Source organism: Cryptomeria japonica, chromosome 5 (assembly GCF_030272615.1).
Source record: "Cryptomeria japonica chromosome 5, Sugi_1.0, whole genome shotgun sequence".
NCBI lineage: Eukaryota > Viridiplantae > Streptophyta > Pinopsida > Cupressales > Cupressaceae > Cryptomeria > Cryptomeria japonica.
The window spans coordinates 682,437,919-682,453,194 of record NC_081409.1 but is presented as its reverse complement, the minus strand read 5'-3'; the positions used below and the strand labels follow the sequence as shown (position 1 = coordinate 682,453,194).

The window sequence follows — 15,276 nt, the reverse complement described above, 5'->3', positions numbered from 1 at the left end:
CTTCAAAGAAATCTGCTTCAATCCCTAATAGAAATCCAAGGGCATCCCCTATCTTAAGGAGTGATTCTGGACACCAGTATTTGGATGGAAGGCCTACTAGGGATAACTAGACAGGAGTTTTCTCGAATCTGTGTTGTGCTGGGTCGAACCCTGGTTTCCAATCCAGGGAATGGAATGTGGAGCCTTGACAGAACAAGGGGCTCCCCTTTGTGATTGTTTGCTTTAGTGCCGCATCCACACATTCTATAAACAAGAAGTCATTCTGCATTTGTCTCACTGCTATGAGGTCTGGAAAGGATGATTTCCACCAATCCATGATATCTTTGCTTGACCCACCAGTGCCACACCATTTCGCAAAGAAAGCATTCTCCTTGAAGCGAACAAACCAAGGGTTGCAAGGGAAGCACAAAGAGTTTGCTTCCCATTGATTTCCTTGACCATTTTTTATCCTTGCTCACAAATCCCTGTTGATTGGGCCCTGAGGGGAAAGCCTTTCTTGATTCCTTGGCTAGCAGACCTCTGTTAGGCGGACCTAAAGTGCTCCAAACCTTGTTAGGCCACCCTGTTGTTGATGGAGGGCAGTTTAGTGATCTTTGACGCCTAGGCTGCATCTTGGAGTACAGGGATTGTTTTGAAGTAATAAATCTCTTCTTATGGGTTGCAATAGGAATACAGTTTGATCCTGTTGCAACTTTTTTTGCCCAGGAGTCCAGGTTTTGGAATTCCTCAATGGCATTTTGCCGAGGATACCTAGGACAGCAGTTAACCGGGCTCTGAGACCGCTTTCGATTTCGATACCCCGATCTATGGTGCTGCTGGAGGGAAATGAGTCCACGAGAAGTCCAACCCTGGTTTCTCAGAGGCCCTATTCCAGGGAAATGAGTCCACGAGAAGTCCAACCCTGGTTTCTCAGAGGCCCTATTCCACGGGAGATCCAGCCCTGGTTTCTCAGAGGTCCATTTCCGCGGGAGATCCAGCCCTGGTTTCTCAGAGGTCCATTTCCGCGAGAGGACCAACCCTGGTTTCTCGGAGGTCCAAAAAGCGCCATTTGTTGATAATGTTATATATATTCTTTTGAAAATTTTACCTGTGTCCAAAAGGCCAATAATGATGTCGCTCTGATAATCCAAACTATTGCTTTGAACAGATGCAGGCAAGCCAACGAAATCCCATGATCTAGTTGTTAAGGTATTCAACTTCTTGCTCTCAAACCTATATATAGATAGAAGCCTGTTATCGTTAATAAGTGAATTAGTTGCTGATTGAACAGGAGTACTGCTATAAGTTTTTGTTAATGGTGATAATTAAGATTTCATCAGTGGGTATTTTGGTTGGGTTATGGATGATCACTTGTTTGGTTGCAGCTGAGAAAGGAGCTTACGTGCCGGCCATGTTTGTGTTTGGAGATTCATTAGGAGATGCAGGGAACAATAATTATGTCCCACCAAGATTGTTTGTAATTTAATGATAGGGTAGATGCCTGTATTTGCGAGATACGTGACATTTACAGGGATTCCAATTAATGCCATTTATTGCACTTGAATTGGAAAGTAATATCCTGTGAAAGTGTGCTTGCTTAAGTCTGCTTTTAAGACAAACTCAAGCAAAAGTGGTGTGGTGACAGTCAGAAATGGTTATTATTTCACTAACCCAACTGGCCAATAATCCCAATGAGAGAGTACGCATGTCCCCGTAACAGGATGCTGGTCATGTTTCTGTATGTAGATCAAAATGCTGAGCCCACAGCCTCAAATATAAATTACCTAACATCATTTGGTAATAGTGGTCACCTCTTGGAACCTACTGTCAATCAGTTGGGTTATAATATCACAAAGGAGAACTCTTTTGCCCAAATTTTATGTAAAAGGTAGCTTTCAGCTTCCAAATTACTCCTATGCAATTTTTTTAATAATCCATTTTCAAGTTCACCTTATTCATCATCCCTGAGCACATGCAAGTTTGTCTGTGACAGTGGATGTCTTAATTATTGGCAAGAATCTTTGGTTATGTTCTTGGTACCCACTATTGCAAATTAAGAGGATGTGGACCTCTCTGGCTAATTCTGTCACTCTAAATCCCTAAGCAAGCTTATTATGTTGATTGCAAGACATCTTGTGGGTTGCAGACCATCACAAATCCCTCACAGTGCAAGGATGGAACTTGCTTACAAAAGCCTTTGTTTCTCTTCAAGATCTTCTGATCACTCTATATATGTCTTAATCAAATATGAATGAAACACTGGTAAAAAATGGAATGTTGAAGGCCTTTGAAATTAAGATTGCTTAGCTTCCACAATGACATCTTTGATGCCATCTAAAATGGAAAATATCATGCAGGCATGTTCTCACAAATACACATATTTGCAAAATTGGAGACATAAACAAAGACACTGATACGAATTCACTCAGTTTGCAGTAACATTTAGGCAAGTGTGAAGAAACGTGTAAGCTGCTGATCATGAAGAATTAGCAATACATGAAAAATAAGTGTTTTTTTAATTATCCTTTTCTTCTCTGAGACTTCTCTATGGCCGAAGCTTCAGTCATATATGTTGCAAATGGTGAGCAATTCGTTGTTTTATCAAAATGCCTAATTTCTCGACTCAAAATTGTACTTAACAAAATGGGATGAAAAAAGAAGACAGACAGTCAAGAAAGTTTCCCTCAGTTCACTGACATTCAAGTTCCTGAAAATGTTCCCAATTTAGAAAAGAGCTACCATACTTGCCCTTTTTAAGGAGATAGAAGTTTACCACTTATGACCCTTTTTAAAACAAGGATCAAATTCCAATGGTTTGATTTAGATAACAAGACTGCAAGGTTTTGGGATTGCATAAAAAACCATTTTGTGTTGGAGGCTTAAGAGGTAGATCTTCCTTTGGCTATAACGCCAAAGTTTGAGGGGTTGATGGCTTATGCTTCTGTCCAAATCTGCCCCCAACATGTACCCAGACTCATCCCTTTGTACAAGTCAGACTAGCATTCCATTTGATGAGAATTCCAGTCCACCAGCCAAGTCAAACTTCACCAGTGAACCAAAGCCCAATAGACGAGATCACTTTTCTCTGTAGGATATGAAGTAAATAAATGATCGCTTTGACAGTGGCTTACTCACAGCATATTTTTTTGAAGGAGTTTCTCAATCTGCCACATATTATTTTCTTGGTGAGTGTGATCAATACCTGCTGATACATCCCACATCATGTTATGATATGCCCCCATATTATATTTTCTTCCAGATAACACATATTAACCAGAATTCACCATGTTATTCCCTATCTTCTCTTGTATTCTTCTATGTTCCTCTTCTTACTTTCAACATTCTTCCTTCAATGGTCACATCATACACATCTATGATCCATTTGGAAAGATGGTTTCCTATGAAAGAATCTTATTGTAATCTAGAAGACGACGACTCTTAAATGCAACAGGCCTCCGATCATTGAATTAATACAAAAAAAAAATCATGTTGGGGATTTTCTTAATTAGTTTTTGTTCTCTCAAATCCAAAATTAAATTTGAATATGGTTGCTAAGGTCCAGCCTAGAATCTCTGGGAAGACCTTCCGTATTTGCAAAATTAGACAAGGATCACCTATTTGTAACCTAATAGTTGCATATAAAAACAAGTATTTATAAGATTGATAGAGCAATACCTAACCAGATCATCATTCTACATGGTAAAAGAAAATATCCCACAAAGGGTAATTAGATCAACTGTCATAGGCTTCTGCAAACAAGATATGAATCTCCATTCTATACATTGAAGAATTTTCAGAGCTGATTTTAGTATTTTACAAGTAAAACTATTCCTGCCAAACAAACAGGAGTGAGCAAGTGGCAAGATAACACAGAAGGTTAAGTACTTGTTGGCTGATTTTTCATTAGTGGGTTTGAACTTGACTGTTTAAGTATGTTAATCACATGTCAGCCATATCCGAAGTAAGATGCTCAATGGAACAAATATGCAAACAAATCAATCTGTTGGTATTTCTTACAAACTAAATGATATACCACTTAAAGTATGCTTTAACATACGATAAGCCAAGAACTACAACTCCAATATTATTTCGAGATCTATCCTTGCAGTCAGTATAACATCAACACATTAACTTTAAAAGCGATTCCAAAGACTTGAAACATGCAACTGTTTTCTTCTCAATTTCAAGTTGCTTCAAAAATGTAACTATGGGATTTTTATGCCTCGTGGATCCCACCTTAACAGATTATTTATCAGAATTTGTTGACTAGTAATGATACCCCATTTTACACTTAGAAGTACAAAGAGTCATACATAAATAAGATGTATCATGTAGCAATCATACCATTGCTAACTGTATGGAAGAGTGACCAAGCTTCCAAAAAAATTAACACCATTTACTTTTGAGATTGTGTCATCGAGGGGATGACTTAGGAAGTATAGATAACTAGCCTCCATAATGCAAACCTTCAGCTTGAAACGACAATCTGTTAATACCATATTCAACTCAATTGTGCTCTCTGCACAATTTTTAATTTCAACTCATTTTTAATCTCCTCAGACATGTACAATTTTCCCTGGTCAATTACTTATGGTCCCTCCTCTTTTCTATGACCAAAGAAGAATAAATAAGCTCGTTCCATGTATCTGGAACCCCTGGCAAACACCAGTGACTGCAGTCCTGATACCTAGGTCTTTTTCCATCTAATTCTGTAAGATGCTTGCCATAAACAGAAGGATGTCCATCCTTCCGAAATTCTGACAATCTTGTAATATTCAAAACTGTAACAGGAGTATGCATTTGATGGATGACATCCTCTACAATTTGCATTTTAACAGGATAGCTATCAAGAAACGTTTCATTAAAAATAGGTTGGGTTTCACCTGTGCACCTGCCACCAGAGTTCCATTGACCTCCCCTGCATTCCAGATATACTTAACTTAGTCTGTTTCTGTTTTCCTAGTATCTGAAATTATTTAGAGACCAAATATATAAAGTATAATTCCATAACATTGACAAAATGGGGATGCAGTACTCACCTAAAATGAGCAGGGGAGTAGCCACGATAGAAAACTTGTGTTTTTGCAGGATTCAGATTTTCATCAATCCATTTTCCCCATGTTGTCAATGCCCGCCTGAATGCTGTCAGTGCATCTAAGTGTCCATACACTTCATTTCCCTCTTGATAGTAATCTTTCCTGTCAAAATTTTAGGTCATGTGAAAAAATTACCACCAACGAAAGCTTGTAATGGAAGTTCAACAGGAGACCCCAAAACACAATCAAGATTTCGATAAACATAGACTTCTTTGTGATCTAAATTAATAAAAAACTGCTGCTGATCAAAGCACAATACCCTTTTGCTGTCTTTCCATGCGTCCACCAATGCCCTGTGTTGAAAACAAGAATGTGAGCTCTCTTCCACCTAGGAGCAGTTTTATCTATTCGATCAATCATCAAAGTAGGCCTTGTCTTTCCATTTGGTCTAACCGACCGTCCTTCCCTAACTAGAAAATGTGACCGACAAAATTCTACAGTGCAATTATAGTCCTGCACTACGTCCAGACTATTAGTAGCAGCAGAATGCTTAGAATAGAGAATACAAGTCAGGCAAGGAAGGAAGCAGGGATACAACATTTACCATAAATTTGAAAATGTAGTATCCCCTTCCTTTTGTGATGCGATAGCCATGGGTTTCAAACATTCTGCTCTTATTAGAAAGGCCTTCACGAAGAAGGCAAAGCATGGATTCAAACTGGTTTCGATTCATTGAATCCCCCACCAGCATAAGCCTTTTGCCCCTGAGTCTTTCCAAGAAGTCCGTTGCATTGAATCTATAATACCAATATGCCACACTTTTGAGTTTCTTCTTTCATTAAAAGGCAAGGAGGATTGGAACATACGATGCAAATGTCAACAACACAAAGTAAAACAGCTTTGACTGGAATGTATGATCAGTTCATCTTATGGGCTCTGCAGCACAACTTAGCACACAAAGAGCTAGAGAATACCCAGTAGCCTACTGGATGGGCTGATTTTAGACTTTTACTAACATCTTCCAAGTGAGGTAAAGTTCAATATATATGACATAAGTGCAGGAAATGTGGTGTTGATGTCTTACCTACCTTGGAAGTTCACAGTCATTAGCTTGCCATCTCCATTTTTGATAATCCGTATCAGACCTCCCGTTGTCCTGGCAGTTGAAAGCTTCATCAACGTAAGGACAGGAACTAGGCTCATAAAGGGGATAAGAAACATCCTTTACCCATCTCCCTGAACAAATGTTGCACATGGTTTTCTCGTTCTCAGCCAGCTTAGACATGTGGGTATCCACAGCGTTCCTTGAATTCGGGCTTTCTTCTTCCTCTTTCCAGGGATCCTTGACTTGTGAGATTTCTACAGGTCTCACTGCCATGGTAGGGCTTGCCTTAGATATTTGAGAATCCACAGCGTTCCTTGATTTCGGGCTTTCTTCTTCCTCTTTCTCAGGATCCTTGACTTGTGGGATTTCTACAGGTCTCACTGCCATGGTAGGGCTTCCTTCAGCCTTCGAAAAAACTACAGAGGAGATGTTGGAAACTAGGGTATCTTCCTCAGCATCTACATGGCCTCTTCTCTCATCAGTTTCAGCCTGTATTACCCCGATATCAGAGACTGGTGTAGCAGATGGAGACACACTCAACATACTCTGTTCCGTTTCCTCGTCCTTGATAACGACATGCTTATCAACAACGTTTGTAATCGTACTAGGATCATTTATATTATCCAAGGGAAGCAGTGATGAATTGAGACCAAGTGTTTTCATCTCAGGATTTTCAAATATAGAAGAGAAAAGGGGAAGACCAAGCCACAACTCCTTGTCCATGAGAGGATTGGGATTCACAGCATGTTTACTTATAATACACAGACCAATGAATAGAAAAAGAAGCAAAACAATCAGTGCAGAGAATGTAATCTGGTTTTTCTTCTGCCCTGATGAAGCCATCCCTAAACTTTGGAGAAGCCTCCTGCAGAATCAGAGTTGAACCCACAAAAAACAATTGAAGTAGCAATACTCTAGACTTGATTTATGACCACAAGATCAAACATTGCATGTATATGAATCTATCAAGAATGCTGAATAACCAAACTGGTTTCAGCTGCACAGTATGACTAATTGGGCAGTTCCAAAACAAGTTCATAATAATGGGACTGGATTAGCTAATAAAACAGATTTGTCTCTTCGTTCCAGTCAGATGGTACTATTAATAGGTGTAAAATTTTATTTCATGCAATCAAGCTGTACACATTCTAACATAATCTCAGGCAATTAAGAACACCTTGATTTTGTTTTTACTTTTTCAAAAGACATCTTCAACTAATACAAATGACCGTTTCTTCCACATTTAATGCCTTTAGCATACTTCTGAACTAAAAAAAGAAAGATGCCTCATCACATCCATCTTTTGGTCAGATTCTCGTTAAAGAGAAGAATGTTGGTGTGGAATTAAATATCAAGAAGTTTCCACAGATGGGCCATACAGGTCAATTTTGAGGGAATAATCTTTCATTAAAAATAGATTAAGAAATGGAAAGTTATCATATTTTATAATTAATAGAGAGATTAATCTTAATTCCAAGTTAACGGAGTCCCAAGATAGAATAGCATGTAGTACAAATAGTCAGCTACTAGATACTATTCTATCTTACCATTCACATGTTGGGATGACTTTTTTCCACACTTTTAAATAATTTGAATTACAATTAGTATCTCAAGTGTTAAATAGGGTATGGGATTTTTGGTTTTGATAATGTGATCTTTCTAATTTATTTTTTCAACTGGGGAACTTATAATTTTTATAAAGATTTTATTGTTTAATTTTTTAATATATTGGAGAAAAACCATTTAGAATAAAAGAAAGATGTCTATTATTTTTTCATTAGTTAGATTTCTATATTTGAAATTTTTAGAATATAACAACATTATCAAGATATTTTATGAAAATCTTATTCGAGAGTAAGAATTTTTTATAAGAAAATTTTAAAATATTTTTAAATAGCATATGGGATTTTTGGTTTTGAGAATGTGATCTTTCTAAAAAAAAAATTCAAATGGAGAACCTTACATACTATAATTTTTATGAAGATTTTCTTGTTTTATGTTTTAATATATTGTGGAAAAACCATTTAGAATAAAAAAAAGATTTTTATTATTGTTACATGAGTTAGATTTCTATATTTGAAATTTTTGGAATATAACAAAATTATCAAGATATATAATGAAAATCTTATTCGAGAGTAAGAATTTTCTATAAGAAAATTTTAAAATATTTCTAATTTACTTGTGGAACTAAAGAAATGAAAAATTCTTAGAAAAACTTGAGCACCGAGGAAGAAAACCATCCAAAGACCTTTAGTCAAAGGATCTTAAAATGAAGGTACCTTCAAACAAAGATCCTGTTCATGTTTTATAAATTTTAAAATATTGAAAATCAATATGATCTTTAAATGAAGATAAACATTCATTTGAGGTCTTTATCAATTTTTTTGTCTTCAACTATGCAAATTTTTAATGTCTCGCAAGTAGAACATACTATTATGGGTCTACCCCACCATATAACTAATAGTAAACATATTAGGTAAGGGCATAGAATCAATAAACTAATATGAGATATTATTTTCAATAAATTTGATTACATAACTCTAGAGGGAAGTGGGAGTGGCAAAAAAAAAGGAATCTGCAAAAAAATTAAACATCTCAACAAACTCAATACAAGACCAATCATAGTGAATAAGACATGTAGATTAAATGGGAGGGAATTGTTCATAAATCAAAATTCTTCTACTACAAGTTTGAGCCTAAAGCCAAAAATAAGTATCAAGACAATTATGTTATTATTGAAAGAAAATGTGAAATAAAGTCCTACTTAGTCTCACAAGGAGAGATGTCACAAGTTATTTGATCCATACAAATTCCAATAGCATTCTAATATAGTAAAAAAATGAAAAAACCAAATGGAAGAAAGAATAGAACAGTCGCACAAGAGAGAGGATCTAGAAATACCCTTTCAAGAAAAAGAAAAAAAAAATCTAAAGCACCTAAACCAATGTATTCTCAATAGTAAAAATTTTGATACACTAGTAAGCTTGAAACCATCATAGGAGATCAACACTCTCGAGGTCAAGAAGGAAATCAAGTAAGATATGGCCTTCTTGAGCAACAATGAGAAACCATCATTACATTCTTTATGAGATTGATCCAAGAAGAAAAGTGATCCCAAAGTCCCACTCCATGCTCCCCAAAATTTCTCAACAAGAAACTAAAGCCTCTAAATGCCTAAAAAAATTAACTCACAATGAGAAATCACAAATGATATTTAACTTCCAACTCAATCCTTTTATTGTATAAAAAATAGAGCAATGAGAATGGAAAAGCTTACTAAGTTTTCTAGTCATTCTTAATTAACTAGCTTACCTGTATTTTTAAAAAATCTATGTAAAATATGTCGTGGGATATCATATTTTGAAATATTATTAATAAATAAGAAAAAAAGCAAGATTTACTATTTAAAAAAATAAGATGATCTTAAATAAAGAAAAAAATAATTACGACAATCTCTATTTCTTAAACCTAAGAAGCTACTAACAATAAAACATCACGACTTCACAAGTTTATCTACATTTCTTGCACATAGAAAACATCATAAGACTATCAACAAACAACATTGTGCATTCCATGATAACATTTCCTTTCATACATATTTAAAAAAACCAATGTTATCATCTATCAAGTTAACACTATTTAGGTATTGAAAGACTCAAAGCTAATTAATCTATGATAGACTAATAATGGTAAAATAAATGATATAATCACTATCAACATATTATAAGTGAAAAAGGTATAGATAAAACATTACTATAGGTTTAAACATTGAATCATAACATATGTATGAAAAATACAATCAAACATGTAGATGACAATACAAAATGTCATCTATAATAAATATAGTATCAAAGTTGAATAGTAATATACTTATGGAATTATATTAACCATGTAAAGTGAAATGGGCTAGGTTCCTAATGATTCTTATATTTTCTATTGATCGAGCTATATTAAGTTTTAGAAGATGCACACTTCAAATTAAATTATCAATGTACATTTCTTGTCTTGTAGTGGAGAATGAATTTCTATTACCAGTATTGAATAATTACTAACATTCTTGTAGTAGAGAATGAATGTATATTTTTAGTAACTATTTAATACTCGCATGGTACAAGTGGGTCCATAGATAAAATATTTCATTAGTTGTAGCTACTAACGATTATTGTATGTAAATATATTGGTAATTTGCTTTCTCTTTGATAATATTTTTTAGTTTCTCCAACTAATAATAATATTTGACTTTTTTCTATCAATTTATTTAAATTATCATAAATAATGAAGTTAAGGTTTTATCGTACAAGTTATTTCCTTATGGATATTTAGAAGATAAATTAAAAATGAATCTATTCTATAAAATATTCAATTAAATGCTTAATTACATTAAATATCATATATGGTTGAATCATTCTAAAATACTCTCTAAATAAATTATCAAACATATGAAACTCCAATTTAAATCTTCACTTGTTGGAGCTTATTCTATTTTCAATGTTTTATGTTTGCAAAATAGTTAATGAATTTTAAGAATGTTAAGTTGTTGAGTTGTATAAAATTGCATTTCCCTATCCAAAAGAGTGCAAGAGTTTGAATTGTCACTAAAGAATAAATTTTAATATCTTGTTCAAAGCCAAATATACTCACAAATAAATTAAAAAATGATTAGATCTAAAATAAATTCTCTAAATAAATTCTAACCAACTATTTTTTTACATAGGGAACACCATAATATATCCAATATTTATTAATAGTAACCAATATAACCAACTTTCAAAGATTTACACCCTTTAAAGATGCACCATCCTCTTGGATATGGGTTTTGCACTATATTCTTACACTCAATCATAGATGATATTAGACTATTTTTAATGAATAAAGAATTCACAAATATTCTTGAATTATATGCTTACACTTAGTCATAAATGATATTAGACTATTTTTTATGAATAAATAAGTCACAAATATTCTTGAATCGATAAAAACATTGTGACAAGTACTTGGAATTAATGAAGAGCAAGCATGAACTTGTATAGAAGTGATATCATAGTTATAACATAATCTATAATTTTAGTTTCTATTTTGACAAATTTTAATTTTAATTTAGAAAACTAAATATCAATTTGCACTACATTTTCAATAAATGAAAATAAATCCAATATTGTGAGGATTTAACTTTTAATGTTCTTATATCTTTAATGAAAGAACAATGCAACAACTTAACTAAATTTGAAGGTTTGGAAATTTGGAGGTTTGTAAGGGTCAAAAAAATAATTTACATCTATGTTGATCAAATATTTCATATGATGTAAAAGATCCACCTTTTATATGGTATTGATTATGATAATAGTTATCTTGTATGTCTTTTTTCCTTTCATCTCTTATTATTAGTCGTTATTACTTTAGTTGCATGGGCATGATGATGTTTTATGTTCAATCATCTTTCTTATAATTTGATTCATGTTGACCATGATATATGTTATATGATGTCATTAATAAAATAGACCCATCTTTTACCTTTTAATTCTTTCATCTCTTATTAATTTTCCTTATTATTATATATACACCATAGGAAGACTAACAAAATCAGAAAAATATATTCAAATAGACCCATCTTTTACCATTTAATTCATTCATCTCTTACTATTTTTCTTTGTTATTATACACTATAAAAAGACTAACAAAATCAATAGAGAAATATTCATATTTTACACTACAAGACTATCAACTTTACTAAATTGGATAATCTTATTAAAAGTTTAAAAAAAGATCATGTTGAACATTCATGTTTTAAGGTGAAATTTGCAATACATATGACATAATTGAAAAGAAGGAAAATGATTAACAAATATTTAAAAAACTATATTTTATATTACCATTTTTTAATAATAAATTTTTAAAATTTATATAAAACTCTTTTAATGGAAATAATTTTTAAATTTTAATACAAATAAATTGTAAACTTCATTAATATATAATAAATAATTTAAACTCAACTAACAAATAAATAAGATATAAATAGAAAATTGATATTTATATGATAAATTAGAAATTATTTTTTAATAATAAATATTTTTATATATTAAAAATTAATATTTATGTATGTATGTACTTTAATTTTTTATATTTGAAATATTTGTGTATGCATGCAAAATTTAGAAATATTATATATTTGCATATGTATGTAACTTTAATTTTTTTAATTTAGAAATATTATATTTTTATGTTTGAAATTTAGAAACATAGAAATTCTTTTTGATCTTTTTAATTAATAAGGACAAACATTTTCAAACTACTTGTTTAAAACAGTGTCCACACATAAATCAAAGAAAATTAAAACAATTAATTAAGAAAGGAGACTATTCTCTCACTAGAATTGCTCAAGGAACTTGCATTAGGCAAAATTTGTTTTTGCATGAATGAAAATTGAATTGAAATTTACACTAGAAGTTTCACATTTACATCCCATTTATCTCTACCAAACTTCTTGGGATGAGGATAAACTTCAGGATCTAAATGTACATTTCTTAGCCAAACTCGTACCTTCCAATTTCTCCTGTCCAACCCTCTATTTGGATGAGTGTATATCGAGAAATTTGAGACCAAATTTGTCCTAAGGAAATTTGGTATTATGGAATGCCATGATTACAAGGAATGGTCAATGGCCTAGTTAGTGAATATTCTAAAAATGAATTCATTGATAAGGGTTTTCAAAGTTTCAAGCATATGAATTAAGTAGGTGTAAAACCAGTTTCCAGAATGCTTGCATGTGTATACCCATGTCCACACCAAACAAGAGTTTTGGAATAATTGAAACAAAGAAGAAGAAACATTAGAAATAGGCATCCAAAATCCTAGTAAGCAAACCATGAACACCTAATCATTTTTAATCCTTTGTTAATAAAAAGTTGATTGAATCATAAATCTGAAACTCAGTGACAATAAAAAACATAAATGAAAGTATCATTTTTTATAGTTTGCAATTCATTGGTGAGAATGGACAAAATTCATCCTTGCTAAAAAATCGATACAAATGACAAAGAAAAGATTTGAATTCATCACTCAATCATCCTTCTTTGGATTTGAGTTCTTCATGAATAGTGGTTATGAGAAAAAGGCCGCAATTGAAAAAGTTTGAGAGTTCCTGGACGTCCTTATAAAGGATCTTAATATAGAAGTTGCAGCCAGAGCTTTCATTACAAACAATGTCAAACAAATTGAATTATGAATACAAACTAAATGTCTTTGAATCACCAACAAGTTGTTGAAATGTGGCGACTGATCAGCAAAGTACTGTACACTCAGCATGTATCCTCGTCGGGGTCTGGGGCTGGGCCAGGCCTCAGGCAGGGGTTCGGGGGCGGCAGCCCTCGAGAAAAGCAGGGGTTCAGGGGCGGCAGCCCCCAAGAAAAAAAAATTTTGCCATTTTTTGTTGATGAAAACCAACATTGTAATAAAACCCTAAAAAAGGCCGACTTTGTTTGTTGCCCTAAAAACGCATGTTATAAGCGGCTGAGATCTTAAGGCATTGTAAGGGTTGATGTACTGTTTTTGCTGGATAATAAGAAAGATTGGACGACTATGTATGGTGGACGTAACCCATTCTGGGTGAACCACGTTAAATCTCTGTGTTATCCATGTCATGTTTTATTTCTTTATCTTTTGTATTTAAATCTGCATATAATTGTTAGTTCATATTTGCTTCGGATCTGCTTGAAACCCTAACACAAGCATATGCTACGACATATGAATAAGGTGCCTCAATTTTTTGAGGCAAAATTAAATTTAAAAACTCCATCAAATAGTCAAAGTAATATATCAAAAATTTAACATGTCTACCTTGTTTATTCAATTTTGCCCTTCTTGTGTGCAACTTTTATCCCACAAGTGAGCCTCATATTGCCCAGTCCACCTACACTTGATCATAGCTAAACTGGTTCAATCTATTAGTTAAAAATTAAACAAAATTTTAGAAGGAAATTGGCACATATAAATACTCAGAAAGATCATTAGCTTATAGATGTAAAACATGACAAGAGTGAAAAAACGTCTCTCAGTAGAAGAAAAATTTGCAAATAAATAAGGAAAACTTTTAATTTATGGAATGTATACTTTTTTCTTCTAGTTAAGAGTAATAACTAATATTAATAAGGAAAACTTGTAGTTTTCATAAAATAAATACCTGAATTAAGTAAAGGAATACATGCAATGTCAATCCCAATTGTTTGTTTCTAATTAAGAGATTATAAATAAAAAAAAGTAAAGGGTTAGTGCAGGATCAAGGGGGACCAAAAAGTGGCGATGTGAAAAAAATAGCCTTCCTCACTCGCCTAAAAATGCGAAAATCCGTGTTGACTTTTTGCTTGGCCTGGGTGTCAGTACACCTTGGCTTGGTAATTACCTATGCAAATCGGATATCGGATAAAATCGGATACCCGATAAAATCGGATATCCGATTTTTATTTGTTATTTTAATTTAAAATATATATTATATGTTACGTATTATATTATATATATTATAATATTATATTATATTATATAATATAATATTAAATTATATTATATATTATATAATATTGTATTATATTATATATTATAATATAATATAATATTATATTATATTATATTATATTATAACATAATATTATATTATATATTATATAATATTGTATTATATTATATATAATATAATATTATATTATGTTATATATAATATAATATAATATAATATATAATATATAATATAATATAATATAATATAATATAATATAATATTATTATATTATATTATAATATATATATAATATAATACAATACGTATTATATAATATAATAATATATTATTATATTATATATGTTATTTACAAATAATTTAAGTGTTGAAATCGGATATCCAATTTTCTGAGACTTTTATATTTAGACAGCGACAGTCCCGTGAGTCATTTTTAACTCACGGGTCACGCGAATTTGTCACGGGTCACGGGTCACGCGATATCCGCTCCATCCGATATCCGGTTTTTTGACAAAAAATTGCTAAAAAATTGATTTAGAGGTAAGAATTTTGTCATTTTGAATCATTTTCATTCATTTTTTGTATTTTTTGTGAATGTTTATTTGATTTTTCATTGAAAATATGGTTTTTTTTTCATGAAAACTAGGTTT

The 15,276-nt window shown here is 32.4% G+C and overlaps 2 protein-coding genes across 3 annotated transcripts; one reads left to right on the top strand and one right to left on the bottom strand.

The window, feature by feature from the left end:
- The first annotated feature begins 419 nt into the window (after nucleotides 1–419).
- On the top strand, nucleotides 420–1,940 carry LOC131040738 (uncharacterized). Of its 2 annotated transcripts, none has more exons than XM_059220252.1 (3): nucleotides 420–993; nucleotides 1,148–1,188; nucleotides 1,365–1,940. In XM_059220252.1, exons 1-3 carry the CDS (start codon nucleotides 807–809, stop codon nucleotides 1,413–1,415), a joined length of 279 nt encoding a protein of 92 aa, XP_059076235.1. In that variant the 5' UTR covers nucleotides 420–806; the 3' UTR covers nucleotides 1,416–1,940. The 2 variants fall into 2 exon arrangements, with proteins under 2 accessions (XP_059076235.1, XP_059076234.1); XM_059220251.1 differs by having other exon boundaries at nucleotides 432–1,032.
- A 2,024-nt stretch (nucleotides 1,941–3,964) lies between these two features.
- Nucleotides 3,965–7,433, bottom strand: LOC131040737 (protein trichome birefringence-like 5). Its single transcript, XM_057973690.2, has 5 exons — nucleotides 6,104–7,433; nucleotides 5,620–5,812; nucleotides 5,335–5,528; nucleotides 5,019–5,177; nucleotides 3,965–4,897 (listed from the first exon to the last, which is right to left on the bottom strand). The coding sequence occupies exons 1-5, from the start codon at nucleotides 6,961–6,963 to the stop codon at nucleotides 4,564–4,566; spliced, it is 1,740 nt and encodes a 579-aa protein (XP_057829673.2). The 5' UTR covers nucleotides 6,964–7,433; the 3' UTR covers nucleotides 3,965–4,563.
- Between the last annotated feature and the right edge of the window lie 7,843 nt (nucleotides 7,434–15,276).